The 26,234-nt window shown below is 37.9% G+C and overlaps 1 protein-coding gene and 1 long non-coding RNA gene across 2 annotated transcripts in view; both read right to left on the minus strand.

Moving 5' to 3' along the window:
- The window catches only part of mRRF1 (mitochondrial ribosome recycling factor 1), a 29,201-nt gene extending 13,471 nt beyond the window's left edge, over positions 1–15,730 (minus strand). The window contains exons 1-2 of the mRNA XM_071587697.1: positions 15,349–15,730; positions 15,104–15,241 (exon numbers count right to left, since the gene is read on the minus strand). Coding sequence (XP_071443798.1) covers positions 15,104–15,241; positions 15,349–15,595 — 385 coding nt within the window. The 5' untranslated portion in view covers positions 15,596–15,730. The remainder of the gene's footprint in view (positions 1–15,103; positions 15,242–15,348) is intronic.
- On the minus strand, positions 3,104–12,858 carry LOC139690315 (uncharacterized). The gene is made up of 3 exons (XR_011701466.1): positions 12,773–12,858; positions 12,113–12,174; positions 3,104–3,621 (listed from the first exon to the last, which is right to left on the minus strand). It is a non-coding gene; the product is annotated as an uncharacterized lncRNA (long non-coding RNA).
- Positions 15,731–26,234: the final 10,504 nt, after the last annotated feature.

The raw sequence follows: 26,234 nt of genomic DNA on the forward strand, positions 1-26,234 counted from the left end.
AATCATTGGTAAAAATCGAATGACACGAGCCAATCGATATGTTTAGGTCCTCAGCAACTTCTCTAACAGTGATTCGACAATTGGCCAATACTATTTTCTTCACTTCATCAATGTTTTCGTCTGTTCCTGACGGGCTCGGGCGCTCTTCGTCGTTCACATCTTCTCAGCCCTCTGAGAGCATTTTGTACCACCAATAACCGTTGCTTTGGTCCAAGGTAGCTTCTCCATGTGCCACAGTCAACATTCGGAATGCATATCAGTGAGAGACATAAGTACCAACATACTGCCACAAATAAAATGGAAAATCAAACATATGCAACCTGCGAAAATTCAAAATTCACGATACTTTGTGAACTGACCTCGTATTTTTTTGTGTCATAAATTTTGAGAAGGCATGACAAAGAGATAATTGAGTAGAAATAATAAATGCATTGCAGATAGTAGGAGTAGGCTAGAGGGATAGGGGACTATTCTGCAACCTGTACAAGTCTCATACCAATGAAATTGTTCAACAATTGGACCAAGAACATGATCTGATCTATCAATTTTCTCTTGTTGCACATACCACTATTTACACAATTGTCCCGGGAAAGCTCAGATATCACAAATTGTTCTTCAAGGTGGGTACCAAACATTCTTACCGACCAACACAAAGTACAAAGAATATTGAGTGAACCAGCATTTTTGGACCTCTATCCTTCATCCTGACCTTGCATCTAACAACTACTTCCTCTTTCTGCACTTGAAACAGTGACTTGGAGGATGGTTTGAAGATGACGAGGAACTTAAGACAGCTGTTGTCAACTGGTTCGATTCCTAGGGGGTGAACGTTTACACTGAGAGATTTAAGATGCTGTGCAGCATTAGAAAAACTGCTTAGAAGTGAGTAGTGGTTATGCAGAAAATTGAAGTAGGCTTGTAAAAAGTTTAAACCGTCCAAAAACGTTTTTGAACGAATATGTATATTTATGATCCAACGCCACTTACTCTTCAAAGATGCCTCATATGTTTTCCTGTCAAAAATATGACATGTTATCGATGATGTTATCACAAAAATTTTTCAAAATATCGAGAAAATTGACTATGATATTTCATTCCTCTTCTTTAGCTACTACACTTGAACATTTGAGTATTGGAGCAAATTTACAATTTCTTAGGGCCAAATTTACTTCAGCAGACACACGAGTATATTTTCCCTCCTTTAGTCTCCTATTCAGAAAACATTAACACATTTCCTGAGCCTGTGCCATTACTTGATTTTAAAAATACATTTTGCAATACCTTTCTTCATTATTCAACCTTTCATTGGCCAATCAGATGTTAAAGGCACTGTTTGGTATATTAACATATTCAGTGGATACGATCTGGAAAACCAATTGAAAATGTTGGATGTATTATATAGCAGCAGTTTGACAGCTCTGTAGTTTAGCTTAATTTGCAACATGTGACCACAATGATTTTAAATACTACTCAACCATCTACACGCAAAATAGATAATTTTGAAGGCATATATACAAGGTCTGTCCAATAAATATGCAAACTGAGGCCATATAAACTTTATTTGGCAAAATTTAGTCTATATCGATTATGTCCCCTTCAAAGTACTCTCGATTCATTGCTATGCACTTGTTCCATCTTTTTTCCCACTGATTGAAGCACCCCTGGAAGTCCTCGGCAGTTAGGCTTTTTAGTTGCCTCTTGGTTTCTTGCTTCATTGTGTCCACATATTCCCAGTGATGTCCCCTCATCACATTTTTCCATTTTGAGAATGGCAAAAGGTCTCAGGGGTGAGAACTGGCGAATACGGAGCATGATCAAGGATGGTGATTGATTTTTTGCCAGAAACTGACGAACAATCACTGCTGAATGTGCAGGTGCATTGTCATGGTCATCCATCCATCATGTTCGGTTAAAATAGTGTGCACTATTGATTTTCCAAAATTCAGTTCATCAGCAATCATTTGGACAGTTTTTCAATGATTGGCAAGGACAAGGTGCCGCAGATGATCAATATTGTCATCAACACAGGTAGCTGAAGGTCATCCCGGCCTTGCATCATCCATGGCATCTTGTCAGCCATCTTTAAAATGCTTAATCCACTTGAAAATGGATGTTTTCTTCAGAGCATTATCACCATAAACAGCTGTCAGTATTTCAGTAATTTCTTGATAACTTTTACCGCACCTCACAAAAAAACTTGATGCCAATTCATTGCTCTGTGATTTCATGAATTTCCATTTTCAACAAACAGTAAAAACAAGGACAACAGAAAGTAAAATAAGTGGCACCATATGCATAGCTCGATGATCCACCTAGCACAGATGGCTCTTGGGTCTCAGGCAACTGGCGCCACTATAGGGCAGGGCTATAATCTGCCAATTGCACCAGTTGGAATATTTATTATACAGCCTATGTGCCCTCTTTTTCAACACTGCCTAAATTTGCCTGGCAAGTCCATGGTTCAAGTCCCAGCCAAGGAAATATTTTTTCACTTCTGATCTGCTCAATTCCACCTTCTCCTGTATTTGTCTTTTGTAAGTGTTCCTATCCCTTTTTCTTATAGCTGTATTCATGTGAATGAATATTTGTTCCCCATAAGGTGGGTTTTCGTGTTTGAATGTGCATTTGGCCAGTGTGGCTCATTTCCTTCCTTCTTTTGGCTATGCGTGCCACAAAACGCACTGATCCTCTCCTTTATGACTTTGTATGATTGCTTTCCCTACTGTCCTTTCCTCTTGTGTAGTTGTCCATTTCTCCTTTGATGCGTGAAACAGCTCCCTTACGCCATTTCCTGACCAAAGAATTGGGGCACTTGGTTGCATAAACCCCCTAGCAGATTTCAGAGTTATTCAGAATTATGAAGCAACCTACTAAGGAAAGGTCTTTCACCTAAGAAAATATCATTTCACTTGATTCTCTGAAAGAAATATTAAAGGTCAAATCACGAGAGAGTGAAAAGAATCTAAAGACTGAGAGCTGGCACTTAAAGGAATCTCAATGTGATGTGGACAGCCTATGTTATTTTCAAATACTCCAGGTAATTTTTCTCACGTAAAATTGCTCAATAGAAAAAAAACAATTGATCACTGCCAAATATTTTTATTCTCAGAAAATCATCTCATCTGAGTCTATGGTAAGTAAATATTTACAGAATACACAACCGAAGTTTCAATATTTTTCTATGTTTTAAGTCTTCTGTGCTTTAATTTCACAGATACACAATCACATAATCAAAGCTAAAACAAAGGTATAATAAAGAATAAATTTTGGCAACATGATGAATTCAATTCTTCTACTATACAAGGAGAGATGCTTTAGCTCCACAGAATTTTTCATAGGCTATCATCAAGGTCCACATAGGAGTTTTTCACTCTCTACAACACTCTGGTGCAATGAGGAAGCAGCAGCCCTGCCCAAGCTTTTACTTCTCCGAATTGCTCACTAATCCAATAACTATACGGCTTCCAAAGCAGTCCAGTGTGGTCCTTCTTATTGGCTGGCAATAGACATTGACTTGCCATACATGGGGAATGACTTTCCATGCCTCAGCAAGGTTGACAGCTTCTTTCAGATAATTAGTTCATATCTGACTATATATTTATGCATTTCTTAGAGCCATGCCTGCAGACGGGAAGAAACAACAACATACATAACTAATTAGCTATGCACCATTGGCTAAGAAACATGGGGACATATATAGTTGGCACAATGAATAATGTGTTACAGGAGAATCACTTTATTATAATGGGAATACGTAACATGCCTCATGGCTGAGCTTAAAGCCATTAAGTGCATCTACCAGGTTTAAGAAGGTGGATTGATCTATAGATAGGGATATTAGCTGTGAAATAAGGGAGCATGCTTGATGAATAAACACTTGTGAACAATTAGCAATGATATTTCGAAGATAAGGTGGCCCAATTTCTTCAAAAGCCTATGAAGGTGCCATGCCTTGATGAGTGGCAGCAACCAATAACCAGAGGAGGGGCTAGCAGACCTTCTTTACATGAATGAAGGAGGATATCATACTGGCTCGCACAGCAAGACTCATTCCACTCCATTCATATAGGCCACACTGTGATGAGCAAGGTAATAGGAAACCACCACATTACCATTCTGAGGAGCATCAGCTTAACAATTTTCTCTTTTTCTGGTACTGAATTAAATAACAGACATGATATGACCCTCTAGAATAAAATATTCTGGAGGTTTACTAATCCTAAATTTAGATCCTTGCATCGGGACAACTTGAGAAAGTATCACAGCCAAATGTATGAACTATTTAGGATTGGAAATTAGAATGCCAGGCCACTCCAGGCATTAGGAAGTTTTGAGAAAGTTTTGAGAAATCTAAAGGTAGAGATGCATAGAATAAGGGTACGACATCTTATGTGAAAGTGAAATAAAATTGCATGCAGAAGGAGACTTAAGGATGTGGTTGTTAGATGGATCATCGATCCCTCGGCTAAAGATTATTTCGGATCAATCGATCCATGATCCGACGATCAGAAATATTCTGGGTCTTTAAGATCCACATGATAGCTTATTTGAATGACTGGCTGCTGGTGTTTACCCAAATCTGGGAGCTCTGGGGCACACCATGACTTTCAAGACTCTTGAATGACTATTCCCCTCAGGCTTCATCCCACAGATATACCATTCCTGCTGCTGACGAACCAGAAGCTGAAATGGCAGGGAGGTAGGACGGCCCAAGAAGGATGGTTGGCTGGATTATCAGCAGTGGAGACATACCGTTAGATCACGGTACGTGACTGTTCTTTTATGTTAATATACATCAGTTTTTCTTCTTGTAAATAAAATAATAAGCCTTTTCCTCTGTTTAGGACATACAATACAGACATGTTGTTGCAACAGATTTATGTGGGAACATTCTGGTGTAACCGCAAAGGCATATGTAATGGCCATAAGTGCAGCAAGGGCCTTCGCCTCATAAATTGGTTTCTCCTCCCCTAATGGCAACATTCCCGTAAATTTCATCAATGGTATCACCCATGCAGCCTGGAAGGGTATAGTATCAGAATACACGTCCATCTGTATGCAGAATGAGGAGAAAAACCTAAGGCAATGCCATATCTTTACTTGCCAGAAGTCAAAGACCCATTTCATTTGATGCCTGGCGAGGTCTATGATGAGAAAATATGGCAGGCAAAGAATGTACACACATCATGAGATAAACCCTATGGCCTTAGGATTATCTGATTGTTGAACTGATTTTATGATTTCTATAATGTAATTTATTCTGGCCAAAGAGTTAGTGGTGAGACAAAGGTTCATTGGTGACGTATCTATTCATACTCCCAAAAATTTTAGGGTACATGCTGGGGTGAGCACACACTTTTGGAAATTGATGGTGATACGTAGCTCACTGGTCATTAATTCAATAATGTTATTGATACACACAGATTCAACTGAGGGAAACAACAGTCAGTCATCCAAATAAGCTATTAAATGATTGTCAAAGTCCTGTTATATTTCGGCCGTCATTGCCCTTGCCTAGCATTTTATAATGGCTGGAGCAAGAGCATGCCCCATTGGTAACCAGTTCCAACAGTTATATTCTTAATTAATATAAATTCCATAGAAGTGTCTATGGGCCGGATGGAGAGGGATTTGCCAAAAGGCATTAGTGAGATCTAATTTGTATAATAGGGATTGTGAAAGAATAGTATTGAGAGCCTTTGCAGCTTCCTTAAGTGAGAATTGTGGTTTGTGAAAATATCTTGTCCATGTGGACAAAGTCTTTCATAATGCGAGTGCTGCCGCTTGCATTGGGGTTGGCAACTAATGGAAATGCACACATGGGCCTAGCCATGGACAATATGTGTTGTTCAGTTGAAACGTTGATCCACTAAGCTGTCCGAAATATTCTTAAGACCATCAACCATATTCGGATGTCATTATAAGAATTTCATTCACACTAGCTCCATGAATGTAAATATGGGAGAGGGCTGCAATGAGAGTGAAAAGCTTTTAGATTACAAAAAAAGTTTTACTATGTGAAGATAGCAATAAAACTCACAGATACAGTAGTGGCATTTGTTTACACAGTGAGAAGACTGTGATGATGACAAAGCAGTGATGTATTGTCATAGAATTGTAGGATGACATCACTGAAGTAATAAAATAAATGTGTACAGAGAAAAAAATCTAATTTCCTTGGAAACTGGAATGCAATCATTAGAGGAGAAAGGCTTCAGAAATATTGAGAGCAATACAAATCAGTGGTAGCAAAAACACTCAGTCATCAACACTCATGAAAACAATACATGTGAAAGATGTCAGGAAAAAAGGAGTAAGATGACACCAAATTCACTACATATTCATGAAGCTGGTCCTTAGGAATGAAAGGCAACCCCAATTCAAGAAGCTAAAGAACTTAACGAAGACTGAAAGGGAATTAGATTCAAGGAAAATGAGCCCCAGTGGGATTTCAAAGAGAAATTGGATAAAAGTTAACAGCACAGAATTGATTCAAGAAAGATGACAAAAAATGACTGGACATTTTGTAGCTGTGAAGAAAAATATAGGATGAAGAAAAAATATATGGACTGCAGGTTAAGTACTGGGCGTAATAGTAAAGAGAGGAAAGATAAAATTAAAGGAATGAGGGAGGACATACATGCAACAGGAAGTTGAGAAATGAAATCAACCTACATTCTACCTACCCTAGGTCTTATCTACCTAATCCTAACTTTCTGTTACAATGCGTCAGGTTGTGCAGATTTCATGGGATGACAACTTCAAGAGCCTCGCCTTCTCCACCAATGGGCATGTCACACACTTGGCCTGGCGGGATAAATCCTGTATTTTCCATTGTTTTGAATCCATTTTCACATTAGATTTTATCATCATTTCTTGAGATAAATGAGATGGTTTACCATTGCCCTCCTCAACAGTGTTTTAAATATGGCACCATTACTAAAATGGTCTTGCCACTGGGGTCGGATGCTTTTGCAGCCACATCATAGAGAAACAGATGAAGAACTACTTTTGTATGGCTCCTACCATCTGATCCATCTGGCATGGGTGACTTTACTAGGATCAGCTATCATTGCTCCTGCCAGAAACAAGTATGTCCTAGTTCTTGAGGATAGAGCAAATCACTTATGCAGACTGATTGTATGTGTTTGCTAGATCAGCCATCCTCACACCTTGTTCTAACTTTTAAATGATTTTACTTTACTTTTCTAAGGCTATTTTTATTCCCTTATGGCTGTCTCCATTGCAGCTTTTTCTTCAGGGATACTTTTAAAACAATGCATAAAATATTATTTAACTTTGCACGAAAAATCACAAATAATATGTCTGAACACAGGCCTGGAAAAATTTGCGATCAATAGTGAAACTAAGATGGTAGTTGAAACAAGTGCTAAACACAAACTGAAGTAGCAGGCATGCAATCCCTCCAAGAATTCCTTTTTCCTCATCACTCGTTATGAAAAAAATTGCTTGTTAACAGAGTCATTTTTGGGCGAAATATTTTCCCAGTTCCCTAAATAAGACGGCCAAAATTGAAACATTGACCTGAAGATGCCAACAGTATGGCTGAAGAAACTTGTCGCCAAGAGATACCCTGATGTAGAGGAACAGCCAAAAGCCTTAGCCATTAGTATGAACATGTTTTAAGCACCAAAATAGGCAGAGAAATGTCAAAATATCAGGAGAATCAGAGGAATATGTGATAGAATAAATTATGGTTAGGCTCAGATAAAAGTAAAGTGTGATATATGCAAAGCTTCCTGAGATCAGATTATACTAATGAAGTGTAATATCACATTCAAGACAAAGAAACAGAACGTGGGAGAGTAAATGGCACATTGAAGCATTAACCGCTGTGAAAAGTAAGGAAGGCCAAGATGCACTGGAAACATTAGTAAGGACATGGAAACAGGTACACTAGGAGATAAAGTATGGAGGCAATTCAAGAATGGGATACAAAAGCTGCAAACAGAACTATAGGACTATTTTCCAGGAAAATGACATGAAAACCATGGATTACAGATGAGATGATTAGGAAAGAAAGAAGAATTTATATAAAAAAAGAAGAATGTAATTATAGAATTAGGAAGGAGGAAGCACTAAGAGATAAATAATAAACAGAGGTGAGAGCAGGTTTAAACACATAAAACATGTAATACTACAGCATATAAATTACAGAATAGACATACAGATGTCATACAGTATGGTAGCTTAGGTACAGGCATACTTGAATGCATATTAAAAAGCAGAATAGTAGTTATTAAGGGAGGTGACTGATAGCTGAGTACCTTGCAAAATAAAAAGGCATTAAGGGAATAAATATTAATAAAGAGTGTGAGGGTGGATAAAATCTCTATGGAAATACTGAAGGGTTTAAGAAAATGTGGAAGGAATAGATTTTTGGGCTAATTTCATAGCATATAGGAGGAAGGAAGTAGGCTGGATGATTTTGTCAGATAGATTTGTGCTAGACCCTACCCTAAAAAAGGAAGAGACAGGTATATTTGAGGACTCTCACAGTGATCAACCTGAAGATTGGTTCAATAGGTTAGGGTAGAGCTCACCTAGCACTAAGCTCGATGGCATGATATTCAAATATCAGGGTAGGGGGGCCAGTTCCTTTCCCAATCCCTGTGCACCTACAATATCTCAGGAAGATCTGGTACCTGAAAAATCGCACAGCTTGGGTAAAGCTGAGAGGCATCACTCAGGACTGAGCCTGGGCCCTCTGCTCAGTAACTTTACCCACTGATGTCTAGATGTGAGGATTACAGAACAGTAAGTTTGATTTTTCAAACAGCTACAATGGTACTTAGGATCATCAATCAAAGAATGGGAGGAAGGGATATTACTTTGGGGAGAAATTAGTTTAGGTTTAGGATAGGGAGAGGTATGCGTGATGCCATGGAGTTGATGAGGTAACCAATGAAAAGAAACATGAGAGTACAACTACTATGCATTTATTTTGCAGTTTGTGGGAAGGATTATGATAGACTAAATTGGGAAGAAATAATGAATGCATTAGAGAAGAAAAAGTAGTCTGGAAGGATAGGCAAACTTATCTGAAACCTCTACATGTTTCAGACTGCTCATTTGTGGATGGTGTATATGGTTGGGATGGACAGTGCTAGACAGGAAGTGAGACAGGAGTGGCCATTATCACTAGTTCTTTTCAATATAGATGCGGATGCAATGGTAAGGGAGGAATAGAAACACTAGAGATAGTGATGAATGTTGGTGGGGAATTCATTGAATTATTAGGATTATGGATGGTCTAGGTATAGTTGACCAGTTAGCCAAAGTGTTACAACCTTTACCAGGCAAATTATAAAATCAATGAGAAAGGTATGGAATAAAAATCTATCTCAAAAATATGAAGGTTATGAGGCTTTCCAGAAAGAGGAAAGCCAAGTTAAACATTTAAATGAGGATGCAAAAACTAGAGCAGGTGGAACAGTTCACCAATCTTGGAAGTGTTTTGGACTAAGATGGTCAAAGTAGTGAGGATATAAGAAGAAGAATTGCATCAGGCAAGAGAACTTTTACAGGGAGGGAGTAGATGACATAGACTTTAAGAAAGAATGATAAGGAAAGATTACAGAAAACTTTGATATTTAATATGATTTTTTACACAGCATGGAAAAATGGTCATTAAAGCTAGAGTATAGGTTTAGACTGAAGACCATTAAGATATGGATATGGAAAAGGGAAATTGAATGGAAATAAAAATAAATGAAGAAGTACTGGGCACCGGAAGGAGATAGACTGATTGGGATAAATATGTTCACCAATGATACTACCAGGAATACAGTAAAATAAAGTTTGGATAGAAAAGATGCACATTAATGCCGAAGTTGGTTGAATAATTTTATATCCATGCATCAGAGGATTCTGTAGCACTATCTGCTTCCCATCTTAGAGATATAATGACAGTCATTCCCTCCTATGAAACATTTATTCATCATCATCATTGGTTGTTCAACCCTATTATTGGTTGAATGCAGCCCTCCATCCTAACCTATCTGATGCTAATTGGCTTACTTACTGGTATTTTTTGCATACTTTCTTCTTTATTTGTCCCATGTTTTCATCCCTTTGCCTTCCTCTAGGCACTTTTTCCTCTATTTTTCCTTCTATTATATTCTTCACGAATTCATTGTGCCTTGAGGTGTGGCCAATCCATCTGCTTCTTCTTTTCTCTATGGTGTTCCATAAAGTCCGTTCTTTGTCTATTCTTCTGTATACTTCTTCATTTCTTATTTTGTCCATCCATTTGATCTTAAGCATCCTCCTCCAGCACCAGGTTTCAAAGGCTTCTGGTCTTTTCTGGTAAACTTTTCTGATGGTCTACGCTTCTGATCCATAGAGTGCCACGTTCCATACTAATGTTTTTACATATTATTTCCTCGTTTGTAGATCTATCTTCTTTGAACAGAGCAGTTGTCTTTTTATTTTAAATGCTTTCTTAGCTTGAGCTATTTTTCGCTTGATGTATGTAGTACTTCTTCCGTCCCATGTGATAGTACTTCCGAGATAGGTGAAGGAATCCACTTGCCCTAAGTTTTGTCCTTTCAGTGTGACTACTGTATTCCGCTTCTCTCTTCCACATACTAGGATTTTAGTCTTCATCTTGTTTAGGTTCATGTTACATCTTTGTAGAACTTGATCCAATACATTTAGTGACCTTTGAAGATCCTCCTAGTTTTCTGCTATCATTGCAATAGGCTTGGTGAAGCGTAGCATGTTTATCTCATCTCCGTTGATCCTAATTCCGTTTAATCTGATGCCTTGTGCTTCTCTTATTGCCTCCTCCAGGTACACGTTGAACAATGCAGGTGAGAGGTTGCATCATTGTCTAACTCCTTTGTCAATTTTAGCCACTATATGGCTTCCATCTCTCATTCACATTGTGGCTAGTTTCTTGTATAGCTGATAGATTATTCTTCTGTCGTAGTGATCTATTCCAAGTTTTTCCAGCAGTCCAAATATCTAGTTCCATTCCACATTGCCGAAGGTTTTCTTTAAGTCCACCAATGCCACATACAGTTGCTTGTTCATGTGTATTGTTTTCTCTATCATGATTCTCAGACAGAGTATAGCTTCCCGGGTTCCTCTGTTCTTCCTAAAGCCAAATTGGTTTTCCGATGGGTTATCTTAAATTTTCCATTCCATCCTTCAACTTATTATTTGTGTAAGTATTTTTGATGCATGTGACACAAAACTTAAAATTCAAAGTTCTTCACATTTCTCTGTCCTCATCTTCTTTGGTAATACGACCATCACACTCCTTTGAAAGTCTTCAAGAAGACTTTCGTCATTGTAGCCATTTTTGATTTTCCATACAGATTGCCCTTGGCTTTGTTTCCGAGTGCCTTGATGATATCTCTGTCGATTTTGTTTTCTCCAGGAGCTTGGCTTTTCTTAAGGTCTTTTACTGCTCTATTGAATTCACTCCTCAGTACGTATGAACCCTGGTTTTCGTAATCCATTTCACTCATCCTTCATTAGGTTTTCTTCCAGCAGCCTCAGACCTTGGTAGAGTTCTTCAATGCATTGCTTCCATGTAAATATAAAATGAACGTACCTACGGTCTTGAGGCAATGAAAACCATATAGCCGAGACCGTAAACTTGATTGGGACATAATTGAAAGAAGGTGAGGAAAAACAAAGTTACAAGTAAGGGGTGGGACAGGGAACGCACACTAGGTCACTTGGGTGTGTCACCTGGAGATCAAATTGGGGGACTATTTCACCTCCGGAATATTTTACTGGGAAGAATGCCATCATGTTATAAATTTTTGTTATTATTTTAATTATGAAAAATTTATTACTATTACCAAATATGAGTACATTTCAAGAAATTCGTGATTAAGTTTAAAAAATCATTATCATTCTAACTGAAACAGAATTCATCAGGTGGTACTTATAGTTCAATTTAAGCTCTTGCTGAATCAATCTTCAAAATAGATCTTGTTGGATTCTCTCATTTAATGAAATGACATCTCTTTTTTAGCAGTACTTTGTGTGTGAAACATAATGGCATCATTTCTACTATTCCTACTGTGCAGAGCTTACTATACACTAAAGTTAAATGTCATGGAATTGCACTCACTATAAAGTCTTCCTTATTTTGTAACACCATCCATAAAGGTGCAATACTTTAACTTGGATGAGCTAAAACAAAAAAATATTCCATTAAACCTGGGTATGGCAATCAATTATAAATTAGTTTTCTTAGTATGATAAGGAAATCCCATTCATCTATAAATATTGTATTGCAACAGAAAAGAAAATGGAACCTTACAAAAACTTAATGACACTGAGAAAAACTTTTAAACAGTAGTTAGAAAAAGAAATCTTTACAAATTTGGAAAACAGAATAAGTTGGACACAAACAATCCATTTAAATGTAATCCATGGGTAAGAGCTCCATAAAATTCTGGCAATAGCCTTTCAATCAGTGCATATCCATTTATTTTACTGTATAAAACATTCCCTATTTTTAGCATTGATAAAGTACCCCTTAAAGTGTTGGATTACAATAAATAAATATCCAAATTCCAAAGCAGATTCACTAGAATTACTGAAAACTGAAATCAACTCATATATATGTAGACATTTCACTGGAATTTTCCCAAATATTTATTAGAATAGTAAAGGCTTTTAAGTTTTTTTTGGCTATATGTACAGGAGTCTTATTGAAAACTGTAACCCAAGGAAAACTTTCTAAATGATAATTCTGAAAATATGAGAGTGGTTCTAAGGTGCTTACCTGCAACATGAATGATTTCAATCCCAAAAAAATGACAGCTGTCACGGTCACTTGATGGCTTGGGTATAGCTGATGACTACATGTCTATTAGACCCCATGTGTAATGGCAGCCAGAAAAAACAATTTGAATTTTAATGATGACTGGAACACCAATCGTGCATTTCCAGGAGGGCCTATGTGACTAAATTTCCATTCATGTACGATGGAATGGGCATTTGCAGCACTTGGTAGGGGGTGCAACCAAGTGCATAAACACAGAAATAATCATGTTTTGCGGTAGAGGATGCAGCCCTGTTCTGCAGATATAATAGGACAAAATCCGAATGCATTTGCATTGTATCAGCCAATCATCAGTGGATTTAACCACATTTTGAGAATAATGTATATTATCATTTTTGGATGGACACAGACTGAACATCGCTACATGCCTTAGCTTCGTCCAGCAAGACACAACCAAACAGCCCAAACTAAATTAAAGTTTATCAATTCTGCAAACTTTTTATCTCCCTTCTCTCCATCCAAAATGCCTATCCTTTTCCATCCATACCTTGCCTGCCTGATGCTCTCCTTTCTATCAGTCTTCAACATTGCATTCCCACTTAAAATACTCTGCATGCACCTTTCCTGCCTCCTTTGGATTTCCTTCAATAATTCTTACACCTCTCCAACACGCCTAACACGTCTTGTTGGTTTCACCCTTTCCATACTTCTTCAAATCTCAAAATCCACCAATTTAGGCCTATCTTCTTCCTAAAATTTCCATGCCATACAACACCACACTCTGCATAAAAGCTTTAACAAGTGTTTTCTTAAAATCATTAATCATTTACCTGCCATCAACACCTCCCACAGTGTATCTTCTTACATCCTGAACTACTTTGACTGTAATGCTTATAGATATGTGATTATAGTAAATTCATTTTATAAGTAAAAAATAATGTATTTTTATCATTTCTTGGCTGAATCATGCACTTTAACCGCCAACTGAGTACTCATGGGTAACTGATTTTAAATACCACAATGTCTGAAAATATGGCGAAATAATCGTCCAACAAAAAAAAGGAATGTTGCATTGTATAAAAATTTGCAAATATTGTGGAACAACATAGTATGAATAAACACCGACCAAATTTCAAAGCACATATTAATAAAAACTCGAAAAAAGTACACGATACTCCTGTTTATGACATTGAATTAGGTATTACTTTGTGGAAGGTTTTACGTCAATTATGATTAACCGAAAACACAACATACATTTCTCCAGGTCTGTCGGGTGGTTGGTAAAATTAAGGCAATAAGGGATTCCACCAGTGATTTTAATTTACCACAATCAACTCCAGTTAATTAAATACTAAACATATGAGAAAAATTATTTAGAAATTATATTTTAGGAACTTCTTTACTAAGCAACAGTCATTACAACATAGGTCAGCTTTAAATGGAAAACATTTCACTCAGTTGTTATGATGTCATAAAACATGCTGGATGCAGTCGAATTAACATATTCGTATTTTGATAAAAAAATTACTTAGGGAACATACTCGAATAAATTTGGGCAAATTAGCTCAATTGGTGTTTCAATTAGAAAAACTTATGTTTTGGTTTGCCCTCACTTATCATGTGGTACATAAGACTAATTTCATCAAACAAGTAATATGTTAAACACTTCCTCAAGTACTTATAACCCAACAATTTAATGCACAGGTGGGCAGAGAAATGAGATAAGGCCTACAGAATATTTCCTTTTAAAATGTTAAAAAAAAGCAATTTGCATTTTCCAATTAAATACCATCTCATAAACATTAATTGTGCAAAGAAGCAATACCGTATCATAATGCAAATGATGTACACATATTTATACTAGGTTGGGACTAGGTTTGTTAAGGGGGGAGGTAAAAACAAAGTTACAAGTAAGGGGAAAGCTGGGGTACACACACTGGGTCACTTGGGTGTGTTTGGGAAGCAGTAACCCATGTATACCTCAATCACACAAAAAAGAAAAATTAATTAAAATCAAACAAACTTTCAACCACTCGATTACTAGCAAGTTTGATTGATTTTTTAATAATTTTAACTTTTTTCGTGTGATTGGGGTACACGTATGACACTTTCCCAAACACACCCAAGTGACCTTGTGTGCGTTCCCTATCTTTCCCCTTACTTGTAACTTTGTTTTTACCTCCCCCTATAGAAACCTAGTGTCAATCAAGTTTACCGTCTTGGCTATCTCGTTTTCATTCCTTTAAGACCGTAGGTACGTTCATTTCATATTTGCATTGTATTTATGCTAATCTACAAGATATGCAATTATAGGGTAGTAATTCCACTTACCTGTAGTCGACCTCAACGATAGATTTTTAACATATTCTTCTTTCATTGTCTCCACCGACTTATGCATTTGGTTTTTCAAAGATTCTAAATTTATTAGTTCACTCAAAGCAGTTTCATTTACAGCTACATTCTTCTTTCCTACCAAGAAATGCGATAGCTTATGATGCCAATGAAACCATATCTTGATACCTTCCCAATGCGACTAAATGTATTTATACAAATGTTATTAGATTAACTAAATTAACCTTTGTCGCTCTTTTTCTTGTCTTTCCCTTTAGCATATCTTCGGAATGAAATGTTCCATGGTTCCCATGGTAGCAGTCTATTGTCCCATTTTAAAGGAATCACGCTCGTAAAGACACTGAACGGATGGTTAGTACGTGACGGTAAGCATTTTGAATAGGATAATGTTGCTAACTGAACCCTATGAGTGTAGTTCAGTTTATAAACACTATTTTTTACGAGCTTATACAAGATATGCCTGGAACTCATAGTAAGGAAAAGTCTTATCAGGTTGGAGTTCAATTTTGTTCCTCGATTCAACTTTTTCTAATAATTAACTGGATAACTTCTTTTACACAATTTCCTGAAACCTAATCGTCTATGCGAACGATTTGCATCCCGATGTTTTCGACAGTCATCTAATCTTTCAGCCTTTACGTAGTTCCCTAAGTCGCCACCAGGTAGCAATTATAACGTTGCTTAAGCGGCAAAGTATGTTTTTCATAACAGTGAAGTGAAATGCAAGTTCATTGTCTTCATTTTTTGATAAGGTTTATTATAATAATCCGTTATTTCCTTACTTTAACAATTCGCACGATCTCATTGAAAAAGGAGTTCAACAGTGTTTTCTTATATTAAGCAATTAATACTTCCAATTTGGCGTTTGGTTGGTGACAGTACCTTGATACAGTGTTATCTTGAAATTGCTAATAAAAGAGGAAATTAATTGACGGGCATGAACTTGACCTGAGAAACTCCGTGTCAACTGAGACATTAAACATCCGTAATTTGGAGTGCAGGTTGAAAAATCGTGTGTTTATATGGATAATATAATTTTCGAATGGCAATCACCATGGACACCTCAACGTCCATCATCCAAAGGTAAGTTAAACTTTAAAATATGCTTTCAATCAGAAGGTGATGAAGTATTTTGAAATATTTCATCGATTAAAAGGTCATGTTATCGTTTTGTCTGGGATTTCCTTGCAACAATTTTAATATTGGTTTCCTAGCCAGTGCTCAGCTCAAAAAGCAAATGGAATTAATTTATTACCCTTTGCTAGCTTAAAAAATGATTAATTTTGCTGAGGAATAGCTATACAATCAGAAAATGGAAGTGTTGGTGAATATTTAAGACCAAGCCATTTGTAGTTTTTGTTATCAAATTCTGTGTACTCATTATGGCAATGACGCCAGTACGAGATAATATGACCGTGGCCATTCTCAAAAAATTTAATTGTTCTTCAGCTACCTAAGGGTCAGAAGGTGGAAAACATCCCGGCGGGATTATTTTAAGAGGTTTGCAATTGAAAACGTTGTATTATAATTCACATTTTTACCAGTTTCAGTTGCGCAGAACGAATGTGGTCAGTAGAAGTAGTGTACCCTTATCAGAGCACAGAGCACATTTCTTATCAAGAGATGTCCCCCGGAAAAGCTTTTAAGATATGAAATCCATGATGCTCACTGGGTCAGCCAAGTGTGTAGCATCTGAACGCATACAGATTGCTAACATTAATTTGCTGGTTCGGGACTCGAGTTGGAGATAATATTCCTCTGTGATTTTTTTCCGGTACTGTTTGTGTGCGAAAGTCTTCCTTCCCAATCTAGTGACACTGCTAGAATCATTTGAACCTAGGCCAGTTCTAATCACTGTCATAGGATTGGCCAAAAAGAAGTTAGCAAATAATTCATTACTTACCATATCTCTCATGTACTGAGAATTTATATACCCTTGAATACCCCCCCGTTTCCTTGGGCAGTCGACCATCCATGATGAAACATCCTCATTCCTCGTCTGCCAGCGTCATGATAGATAGTTCGCCTCACCTTTTGATTGAACCGGCTGATTGCTTCCTGACAGTCAGAGTGAGCTGTAAACATAGCTGCCGGTGAAGCTCAAACTGCAAATTTAACATAACGTACGAAGTGTCCAACTCCACTCTTCTCAAAATATCAGAGTGTAAATAATTTTATGGTAATGCATTTTGGACGGAAGGAGTAATTAAGACATTTTTTTGAAAAATTCATGAAACATCGATGACAAAAGAAAAGGAAACTTGGAAGTTTTTTGCCGAGTTATCGTAAAATATTCTTTAAAATGCTAATGTATTATAAATGCGATATACAATTAGTGCCTTTCTTACGCAAATAAGTTTTTTCTGTGAACATAATTTTAGAAATACCTCTTTATTTTCAAATTTAATTGTGTGCGCCAAATTAAAGACTTATTTTTGTTTAAAAAACACTGAGACAGAAGGCATGGATGATCGTAAAGATTTTCCGGCGAATTGCATTGTTGAATTAATGTTTTTTCCTTAAAAATAGTAAATATTATGTTTGCAATGCGTGCCTTCTCACTAAACAAAAATGTCTGTGCAGAAAATAAAAATGCCTATAAAAGTATTGAGCATTTATAAAATAATATCTATTTATTATTTGTACATCATTCTGTAGTGGTCAAGTTATTTTTTCTGCTTGGTGTAATAGCTCAGCAAACTATGCCAATTAAGGTTTATGAAATTTCACTAAGATACCAAAAAGTATGGACAAAATGTTTTTTCCAATAGTCATGAAACTCGACCAGTCAAGAAACATGGTAGCAATTTTGAGTCTCGAAATACTGGCTCCCATAGTCCTGCAGGCTCACTGCAGGCACGTTTGCTGCGATTTGCTATTCAAGTCATTAAGTTAGTTCTACGATCTTCTAGACCGTAAGGCACTCAAAAGTTTTTCAAGTTTTGAGTCGCCAAGTGTACCAAAGCAAGAAAACGAAAAAAAAACAAATTAATAATGAACAATAAGGGCCGAAATATGTGGCTATAAATGAAGCTTGAACTAAATGTGCTTCCTTGACGCCCTGTACGGGAGGTAGAATTTAACTTGAACCATTCTTTTAAAAAGAGGAGGCAAGGGAATCATTGTCACTAAGCGCACATTGAAGGAATATGCAACTCCTGACGCTGCTAGATATTGTGGAACGGCGAAGACGATGACCGGACAATACGAAATAATAAAGGAGTCCAATTCTACGGGTCGCCTTCATTATGATCAACCGACTTTCCCTTCACTTCAATGCTATCCTTCATAGATTTTCATTTTCCTTCACCTATATTTGTTTCATCTGATAGCTTTATGATCGAACGTAAAATGTTCTCGTTTGTGTGATAAGTATCGCTCTAGTCGTTGTTGGAGCATTTGCAGGTGTTATTTGTCATAATATGAAAATAGGGAGAAGAAATGAGTAAATAATACGAGTGATAGTGTTGATAAGTTTTCTTACTCCTTACTATGTTAATTTTCGTGTCACTTTCGAAAGAACTGTTATAGGAATTTTTATGCATTACATGTGAAAAATTGCGTGCACTAAATTCTGGTTTATTATATCATTGCCTCAGGGTAGGTAAACGTTTGAGGGCACCAAAAGATACCCGCACCCCATATTATTATTTTACATGTACTTAATTGGGCCTCCTGAATAAAAAACTGGCACCTATGTTACTTTAAACTCCTTCAGTTAGAGTTTAGAAAATGTACTGCGTCATTACCATCATCGTTAAAGAATCCGACTGGTTTGTATCAGTTTTCCAATGTATACTGTTATTGTTGAATCTATTTATTCTTACATAGATAATTGAATAGATAGGTTGATTGCATTATTTTAATTTCACAACTCTACCTTGACCTTCCTCTGTAATTATTACCTTCCAATACAGCGCTCCGTAAACCGATTTCCATAAAATATGTCGCTTCTTTTTCATTACCTCTTCATACCAGAGTCCGTGCGCTACGAGTTATCCGCGGAAAAATTGCTGTGACTCGTGGAGAAACCTCAGAAAGCAGCCACCGCTGATTATTATTGGTAATCTACCGTTTAAGGTTGGTTTTGGACGGACACAAGCTACTAAACGGTACAGCGATAATTCCCTTGCCCCTCTTAACAAAACATAGTCTGACTTCATTCCGTTCAACATATCCTACCTGCTTCCTAAAACTTTCTGATTTGCTTAAATTCCTCCCTCTATTACAGTCTTCAACATCCTATAACAAATTAAAATGCTCTGCATCCATATTTCCTGCCTTATTTGTATTTCTTCAAACAATCCCCTCTTCTCGTCAGTCATGCATGCATGCATTTTCTAGTCATTTTTAGCATTTTTTTTGTTTGTTTTCCTTTCTTTTCATTTCACCTTTTCCGTCCTTCTCCTCACCAACATCTCAAAAACCTCCAATCCATGCCTATCGATTTTCTTCAATGACCATTCCCCCGCGCCGTGCAAAACCACGCTCTGTATAAAAGATTTAACTTATCTTTTCTGAATATCCTTACTCAACCTTCCTCTCATCGATTTCATTCTCCTTGTGAAATCTTCTTTGCCAAAGTAATTTCTCAGACTCCTTCTAATTTGACCATTTCGGTCCAAATGACTTACGTGATAGGTAAACTCTTCCCCCTGCTCTATTTTATTAACTCCTTTTTGATACTTAACTTGGCCCTTCGCTTTCTAGAAAACCACTAAAACCTCTTTTTGTTTACATTGATCCTCCTGTTCTCCTAGCTATTGCATTGAATTTCCAGGGTGCTCAGCCATGCCTGCAACTCCTTAGCTGAATGACACACTAAATCTTGATCATCTGCAAACCTAGTTCATTTGATGAATTTCTCATCGACTTTCATTCCTCTCTCTCCAGTTCTTCGCACGCCTCTTTAAAAATTTCCTCCTCATTAAATTGAATGGCACAGGTTATGATGGACACCCGTGTCTTACTCCTCTTCCAAACTCTGCCAATCCTTAATTTCCATCTGACACTCTCACCTCAGCAGTATAGGTTCAGAAAAGTGGTCTATCCCTCTGATATACTCCTGCTTTTTGTAATGCATTTGATATTTCTACTCAATTCACTCTATTACAAGACTGCTTCGGTAAAACAGACAAATACATACTGATTGTGTTCTATGTTTCTCTCTATTAGTGAGCTCATTGCTGCCATGGCATTACGCGTAATTTTCCCATTCCTGAATCCTAACTGATCAACCCCTGATTAATCATGTGCCGTTTACTCCATTCTCTTATTGATGATCCTGAATCCACTTTAGCTTGGCTTGAAACCAAATAGTTCCAAGAAACCAAGTTCTGCAGGGGTCACACGTGGCTGCGTTTCTGTTTTATGGAATGGGAACTAACATTGATCTTACGAAATCTATTACCTTAGTTCAACAGATTCAGGCGACATGTAGTGGAAATTCTTCATTATGAGAAAAAAATGTGCACTTTTTCAGATTTATTGTGACGTACCTTGTACCTGAAGATGCTTTGATGAACTGAAACGCGTTGAGCTTTACAATAAATCTGTGTAAAAGTGCAAATTTTGTTCTCATATTACCTTAGTACCAATTAAGCATTATGTGAAATCAAACTCATCGTTCTACGAGTATATTCCTAAAAAATCCTGCCTTTCCCTTTATTGATTGGTACTATCGCTGAGCCAATGAAATCATCCGGCCAAAGTCCTCTCTAATAACTACTCAGAATTAGCCCATAAAAACTCTTCCTCTCATATTCTTCTATACTTTTCCTACCTGTTCTCCCACCTTGGAGTAGTTCCGCCGGAATGTTTCTACCCCCACATCCTTAATTGTTTTCAATTCTCTTAATGGCCTGCTTAATCTTGCCATCCGGTAAACCTGGACCTAATATGTTCACACCGATGTCATATTCTCTTTCTATGTCTAAGCATGGTGGCCTGGTACTTACCATCTACTTCCTCTATACAGGTATATAGTATTATACCTATATTTATACGGGTATATGTAATACCTGTATATACTTGATATATACAGGCAACTCTCCGGGCTTACCCGATGGCAAGATGTACAAATAGAAGTTCCTCTATACATGCATATACCTTCCATCTCTACGGGATCTTCCCTGTTTCAACGAATTATTTTTATAACTTATCTTTGATTGCTTGCCCGGATTTTTCCCTTCCTACTTCCCGGCAGTAATTTCACCTTATTATATAGGCCACCAGTTTCACCTTTCCATTTTTATCTTTCCGTAGGCTCGCACTACGCTTTCCACCGCGCTTTTTTAGATGAGTTTCCCGCCTCAGTATATTATTTAACTCTTTATCTCCGTCTATCTATATCTGTGTTTACATTCATTTGTTTCATTCTCTCGTCTTTTTTTTGGGGATGTCTTTTCCGTAATCCATGGTTTCTTTATTCTTTTCCTATTTACTATTCTTATTGTTTCTTTTGCAAGTTTAGATATTCCTGTTTTTATGTTCCCATTTTTTCTGTAGAGTACCGAGCTCCCTGTCTTCGCTAATGGAATTCTCTCCCACCTGCTGATACTCCTTTCTCGTCATTTCAGTGAATGCTTCCAAAATCCATTTCCTAAACTGTCTTCCCCATTTTATCTTTTTAAATCGTACGCCATACTTCATTATTGCTAAATTGCGATCTGAATCCGCATCCGTTCCCGTTAATGTGTGCGAATTAAATACGCTGTTCCTATATACAGGTATGTACCTATCCAAGTCCAAGTGATATCTTCTCGAGTCCCTGGGTATTTTCAATTAATACCTAGGCATTTTGTGGTGTTTTAACCAACTGTTTATTATTATTAACCCCCTCTCCTGCACACTTTATTTTTTTCTCACCGCGCTCATATCCTGTTCCTAAACCATTCCACCTCACCCTACCTCACCATCATCTTTTCCTTCCCTGCCGATGCGTTCCAATGCCCAGTAACAGGCATTACGCTGATCAATTTGTTACAGTTGAACAACTTTTAGATTTAACATAACAAGTGTGATTACCATTTTGGTATTATGAAAATTGAAATTTTAAGGCCATTATTTTATAAATAGATGTTCATTCCTAATCGAAAAAGTTTATTTTAGTAGACTGCGGGATTCAAAATTTTCAGTTTAGTGGTCTGTAAGGTCTGAGTGGTTACCGCTCAGTGCAATGTGTCCATTTCCACGTAGCTGCTCAGCATTCCTACTAATGTACATTTCGTACCTGTGACATATGCGTATTTTTCTCTGGTTGTGATAATAGTCATAGTCATCACAGTTATCAATCAGAGTAATTGTTTTTGGCATGTCTGCAAAATATCCCGCTTACTGCCAATCTCTTCACTCCCCGATAGCTCCTTGCAATCAAATTTACCATCACCTACTTCCCGTAGTTCATCATGGCCTTTTCTTTAGCTCCTCTCCCTTATGCTTTCTTCAATTTTTGTCTTTAGTGAGCTCATCTACCCCAGGATATGTCCAATTATTGTTTTCTTCTCTTTGCGAGAATATCGCTAGGCTTCTCTCTTCACCCACTAAGGCGAATGGTTTTGAGCCAAACTATGCCGCAAGAGACGTAAGGAATCTCTTTTATTTTAAAAATATATTCAAAGTTACTCTTATGTACATCTAATTATTTGTTTTTTTTTCAATATTTATGCTATGATACTCGCAGGATTTCCAAACTTATAAAATGTCCAGGCTCCTCTGTATCTAAGGGTTGCATCAAATTTGCTCTATGGACGGGCTCATTCCTTTTGCGCAGACGGGCACATATGGTAAACCTCAGTGGAGGTAGTGCGGTGGGGAAACTTCTCGTGATGTGCATCACACCCTTGTGAAGCTCCTTTACGCTCGCTCGCCCTTCTCCGTCACAGCGCGGGGCTCGCAGGTGAGACGAAGGGATTACGGTCCCGCGAGTAGGTAAGCTGAACTTCTCTAATAGGAGTCGTAACAATGGGGCCACTAATTGATCTTCCTACGAGTACAAGTTCGGTCAATTAAATGATAGTTCAACTCCTTTCAGTTTTTTCTCCTCAACTCTTGCAGTATTAAAAAAATACGGAGGCCTAACGGTAAGAGCGCTAGTCGACTGATCTGACGAGATATACTCAATGTCGCTCGCCATCTCTAGAAACACCTAGCATATTATTCTTTTGGGATTAATAGGTTCAGAGGAACGGGAAGGGTCATTCGTCTTGCCTCGCTCTATATTGCCATGTACGCGAGCTGGTCAGTAAAGAGTGGTCATAAATCTTTTATTTGCTTAATTTACTGTGCAAACATTTAATTTTATTATAATGTTCGTTAAATGTGTAATTTATAAGTGGCACTAGTTTAATAAATATCCGTCTGCGGCCGTCAGTGCAAGTTGAAACATGTAAAGTGCGCCTACGGCAACGGTAGAGGTAACACGCCACGTTTGCATGCTGCATTGAAGGAAGGAGGCTCGTACATGGTATGTGAACTCCTATAATACAGAAGAAAAATGATTGGAAACTTGATATAATTAATGGTTTCCAGCCTAACTTAATGGAATCGTTTTATATTGGAAATGAAAAATAGTAACTTTGAGATTTCACTGGAAATTTTTAATACGAGACGACCCGGGTTGCTACGTTGGACATTGCGCTGGTCATTGCAGAAACCCTCCTTTTTCAGAAGTCTGTACCTGCTCCAATCACCTTTGAACTGTTTGAACTCTTGAAGACAGGTATTTCACAAAAATATTTCAGTTTTAACGGTAAATATTTTGAACAACCCATTGGCCTAGCCATGGGCTCCCCTTTGTCCCCGCTACTGGCGAATATTTACCTGGACCATTTTGAAAAAAATGTTTGTTTTCCTCTGGTAATGGACTGACCAAAAATGTATTGTGCTGGCATTGATATGTAGATGATGTGCTTTGCGTGTGGGTAGGTTCCAAAAGGCAACTTGAAATATTTCTGTCGTATCTCAATTCATTGAATCACAATATGGCATTCACTTGCGAAATAGAAGACAACAATTCCCTCAACCTCCTTGATTTAAATATTTATAATATTAACTACCACCTAGAGTTCTCCATCTTTCGAAAAATTCTTATACTGACCAAGTGATTCACTTTCACTCAAGGCATTGAATTTCGCAAAAGTTATCCGCTTTTCCCTCCATGATTCACGGGTTGGTGAACATTCCTATGTCAAAAACCAATTCCGAAAAAGAATTTGCTACAATAAAAACAATAGCCAGAAACAATGGATACAATGAGCAGCTCATTGATAAATTTTATTTAAAAAAAACTTATCAACTGGCAGGCAGAGACATTTATAAACAACAACCGCCACAAGACTCAGCTCCCAAATGGCGTAGAATCCTATATCTGGATCACATTACTATGATAATTTGCAAAAAACTGCCGAAAGATAAGTTCAAATTAGCCTATTATAATAAATCGAACCTCAGGAACACACTTTCCCACACAAAAGACAAAATTCCCAAAAGTGAAAAAAGGGGCGTGTATAAGTTAAGATGTGAGTGTGACGCAGTGTAATTGGACCACCCGGCCGAAACATTCAAGAACGGGTGAAGGAGCACCAAGCCTGCGTGCAGAACAAAATCAACGCCAAATTTTGCAAAATACTTATTGGAATATAACCACGGTAGTGACTTTAAATTTGAAATTTTACATGTAGGAAAGAAAGGACTTAGACTAGACGCTTTAGAGCAGCTTGAAATTTAAAAAAAAAGTACGCTCCAAAGAGAATATGTTTATTGACCTTTTGTGCACCTCCCACTCCCCCCTCCTAAACTTACCACTTCTCGATACCTGCGCTTATGAGGGTAAGAACTCCTGTTCTTACCCCACACCCTCCCTTGACCTCAGAGATATGTAAAATATTTTTGTATTTATGTCTATGAATCGTTAAAACCCACCCACTTTCCTCTGCCAATAGGAGAAATGCTCCACATAGCGTGCCTCATGCTTTATACCCTTCCCTCCAACTATCATTGCTTAATTCCCTCCCCCACCCACCCTCCGACCCTCTCACCTCCCCGCCCCTACCGGAGTGTAATATACAGGGTCGCACCCAAAAGTGGTAGGACTGATTTTTTTACAAGAATTTTATTGATACTTGATACTTACATCGACTTAATCATTTTCAAAGTATGCTCCTTGAGCTGCTACACACTTAGTATAACGTTGCTCCCATTCCCCGTACGCCCGCTGGAAATTTTCTTTGGGGATGCCGTTGATGACCCTCGTCGAAGCCTCTTGAACGGCCTTTATCGAGTCAAAACGTCGTCCCTTGAGCTGTCTTTTCATCGGGGGGAAGAAGAAGAAGTCCGGTGGTGCCAGATCGGGAGAATTGGGCGGGTGCGGCAACGTGGCAACGCCGTATTTGTCCAGGAGCTGTCTGACGACGAGCGCGCCATTGCAGAATTTTCGGCACCATCTTGGCGCACCCCTTGCGCATGGCCAAATCCTGTGAAATAATGCGTTGGACGTTGGATGCAGACAGACCCAACTGGTCTGCAATTTCTTCACTGGTTAAGCGTCGGTCTGTGTTCAGCAGTGTCCTCACTCTGTCCACATTCGTGTAGGTTCTTGCCGTCGACGGCCGTCCGGAGCGATGGTCGTCTTCAACGAGCTCTCTACCCTATTTAAACAACTTGTGCCGCTCAAATACTGTGGAACGGCTTAAGGCAGTGTCCCCATAAGCCTACTTGATTATATCGAGGGTCTCAGTTGCCGTCTTCCCGAGTTTCGCACAAAACTTCACGGAATAACGTTGCTCTAAATTCAGATTCAAAAACTTGCTTCACCAAAAACGGTGCCCTCACTCAACGACAGCCTGCAGGCGACTAAGGTTGTAGTTAGTCTGTTGCTAAGAGCCCCCTCCACCTTACCCTGCCAGGCAGACCCCCATCCATCGCTCCGTTCGCGCCAGAGAAAATCAGTCCTACCACTTTTGGGTGCGACCCTGTATATAGATGGATGTCAGTCAAAGTTGTCACCTGAAGATGACGTGGAACGTCGAAACCCGGGTCGTCTCGTATTAAAAATTTTTCAGCGGAATCACAAAGTTACTATTTCTCATTTCCGATTGAAAACTTATAAAGA

This window comes from Hetaerina americana, unplaced genomic scaffold, assembly GCF_022747635.1.
Source record: "Hetaerina americana unplaced genomic scaffold, ioHetAmer1.1.p SCAF_3, whole genome shotgun sequence".
In the NCBI taxonomy this organism is placed as follows: Eukaryota; Metazoa; Arthropoda; class Insecta; order Odonata; family Calopterygidae; genus Hetaerina; species Hetaerina americana.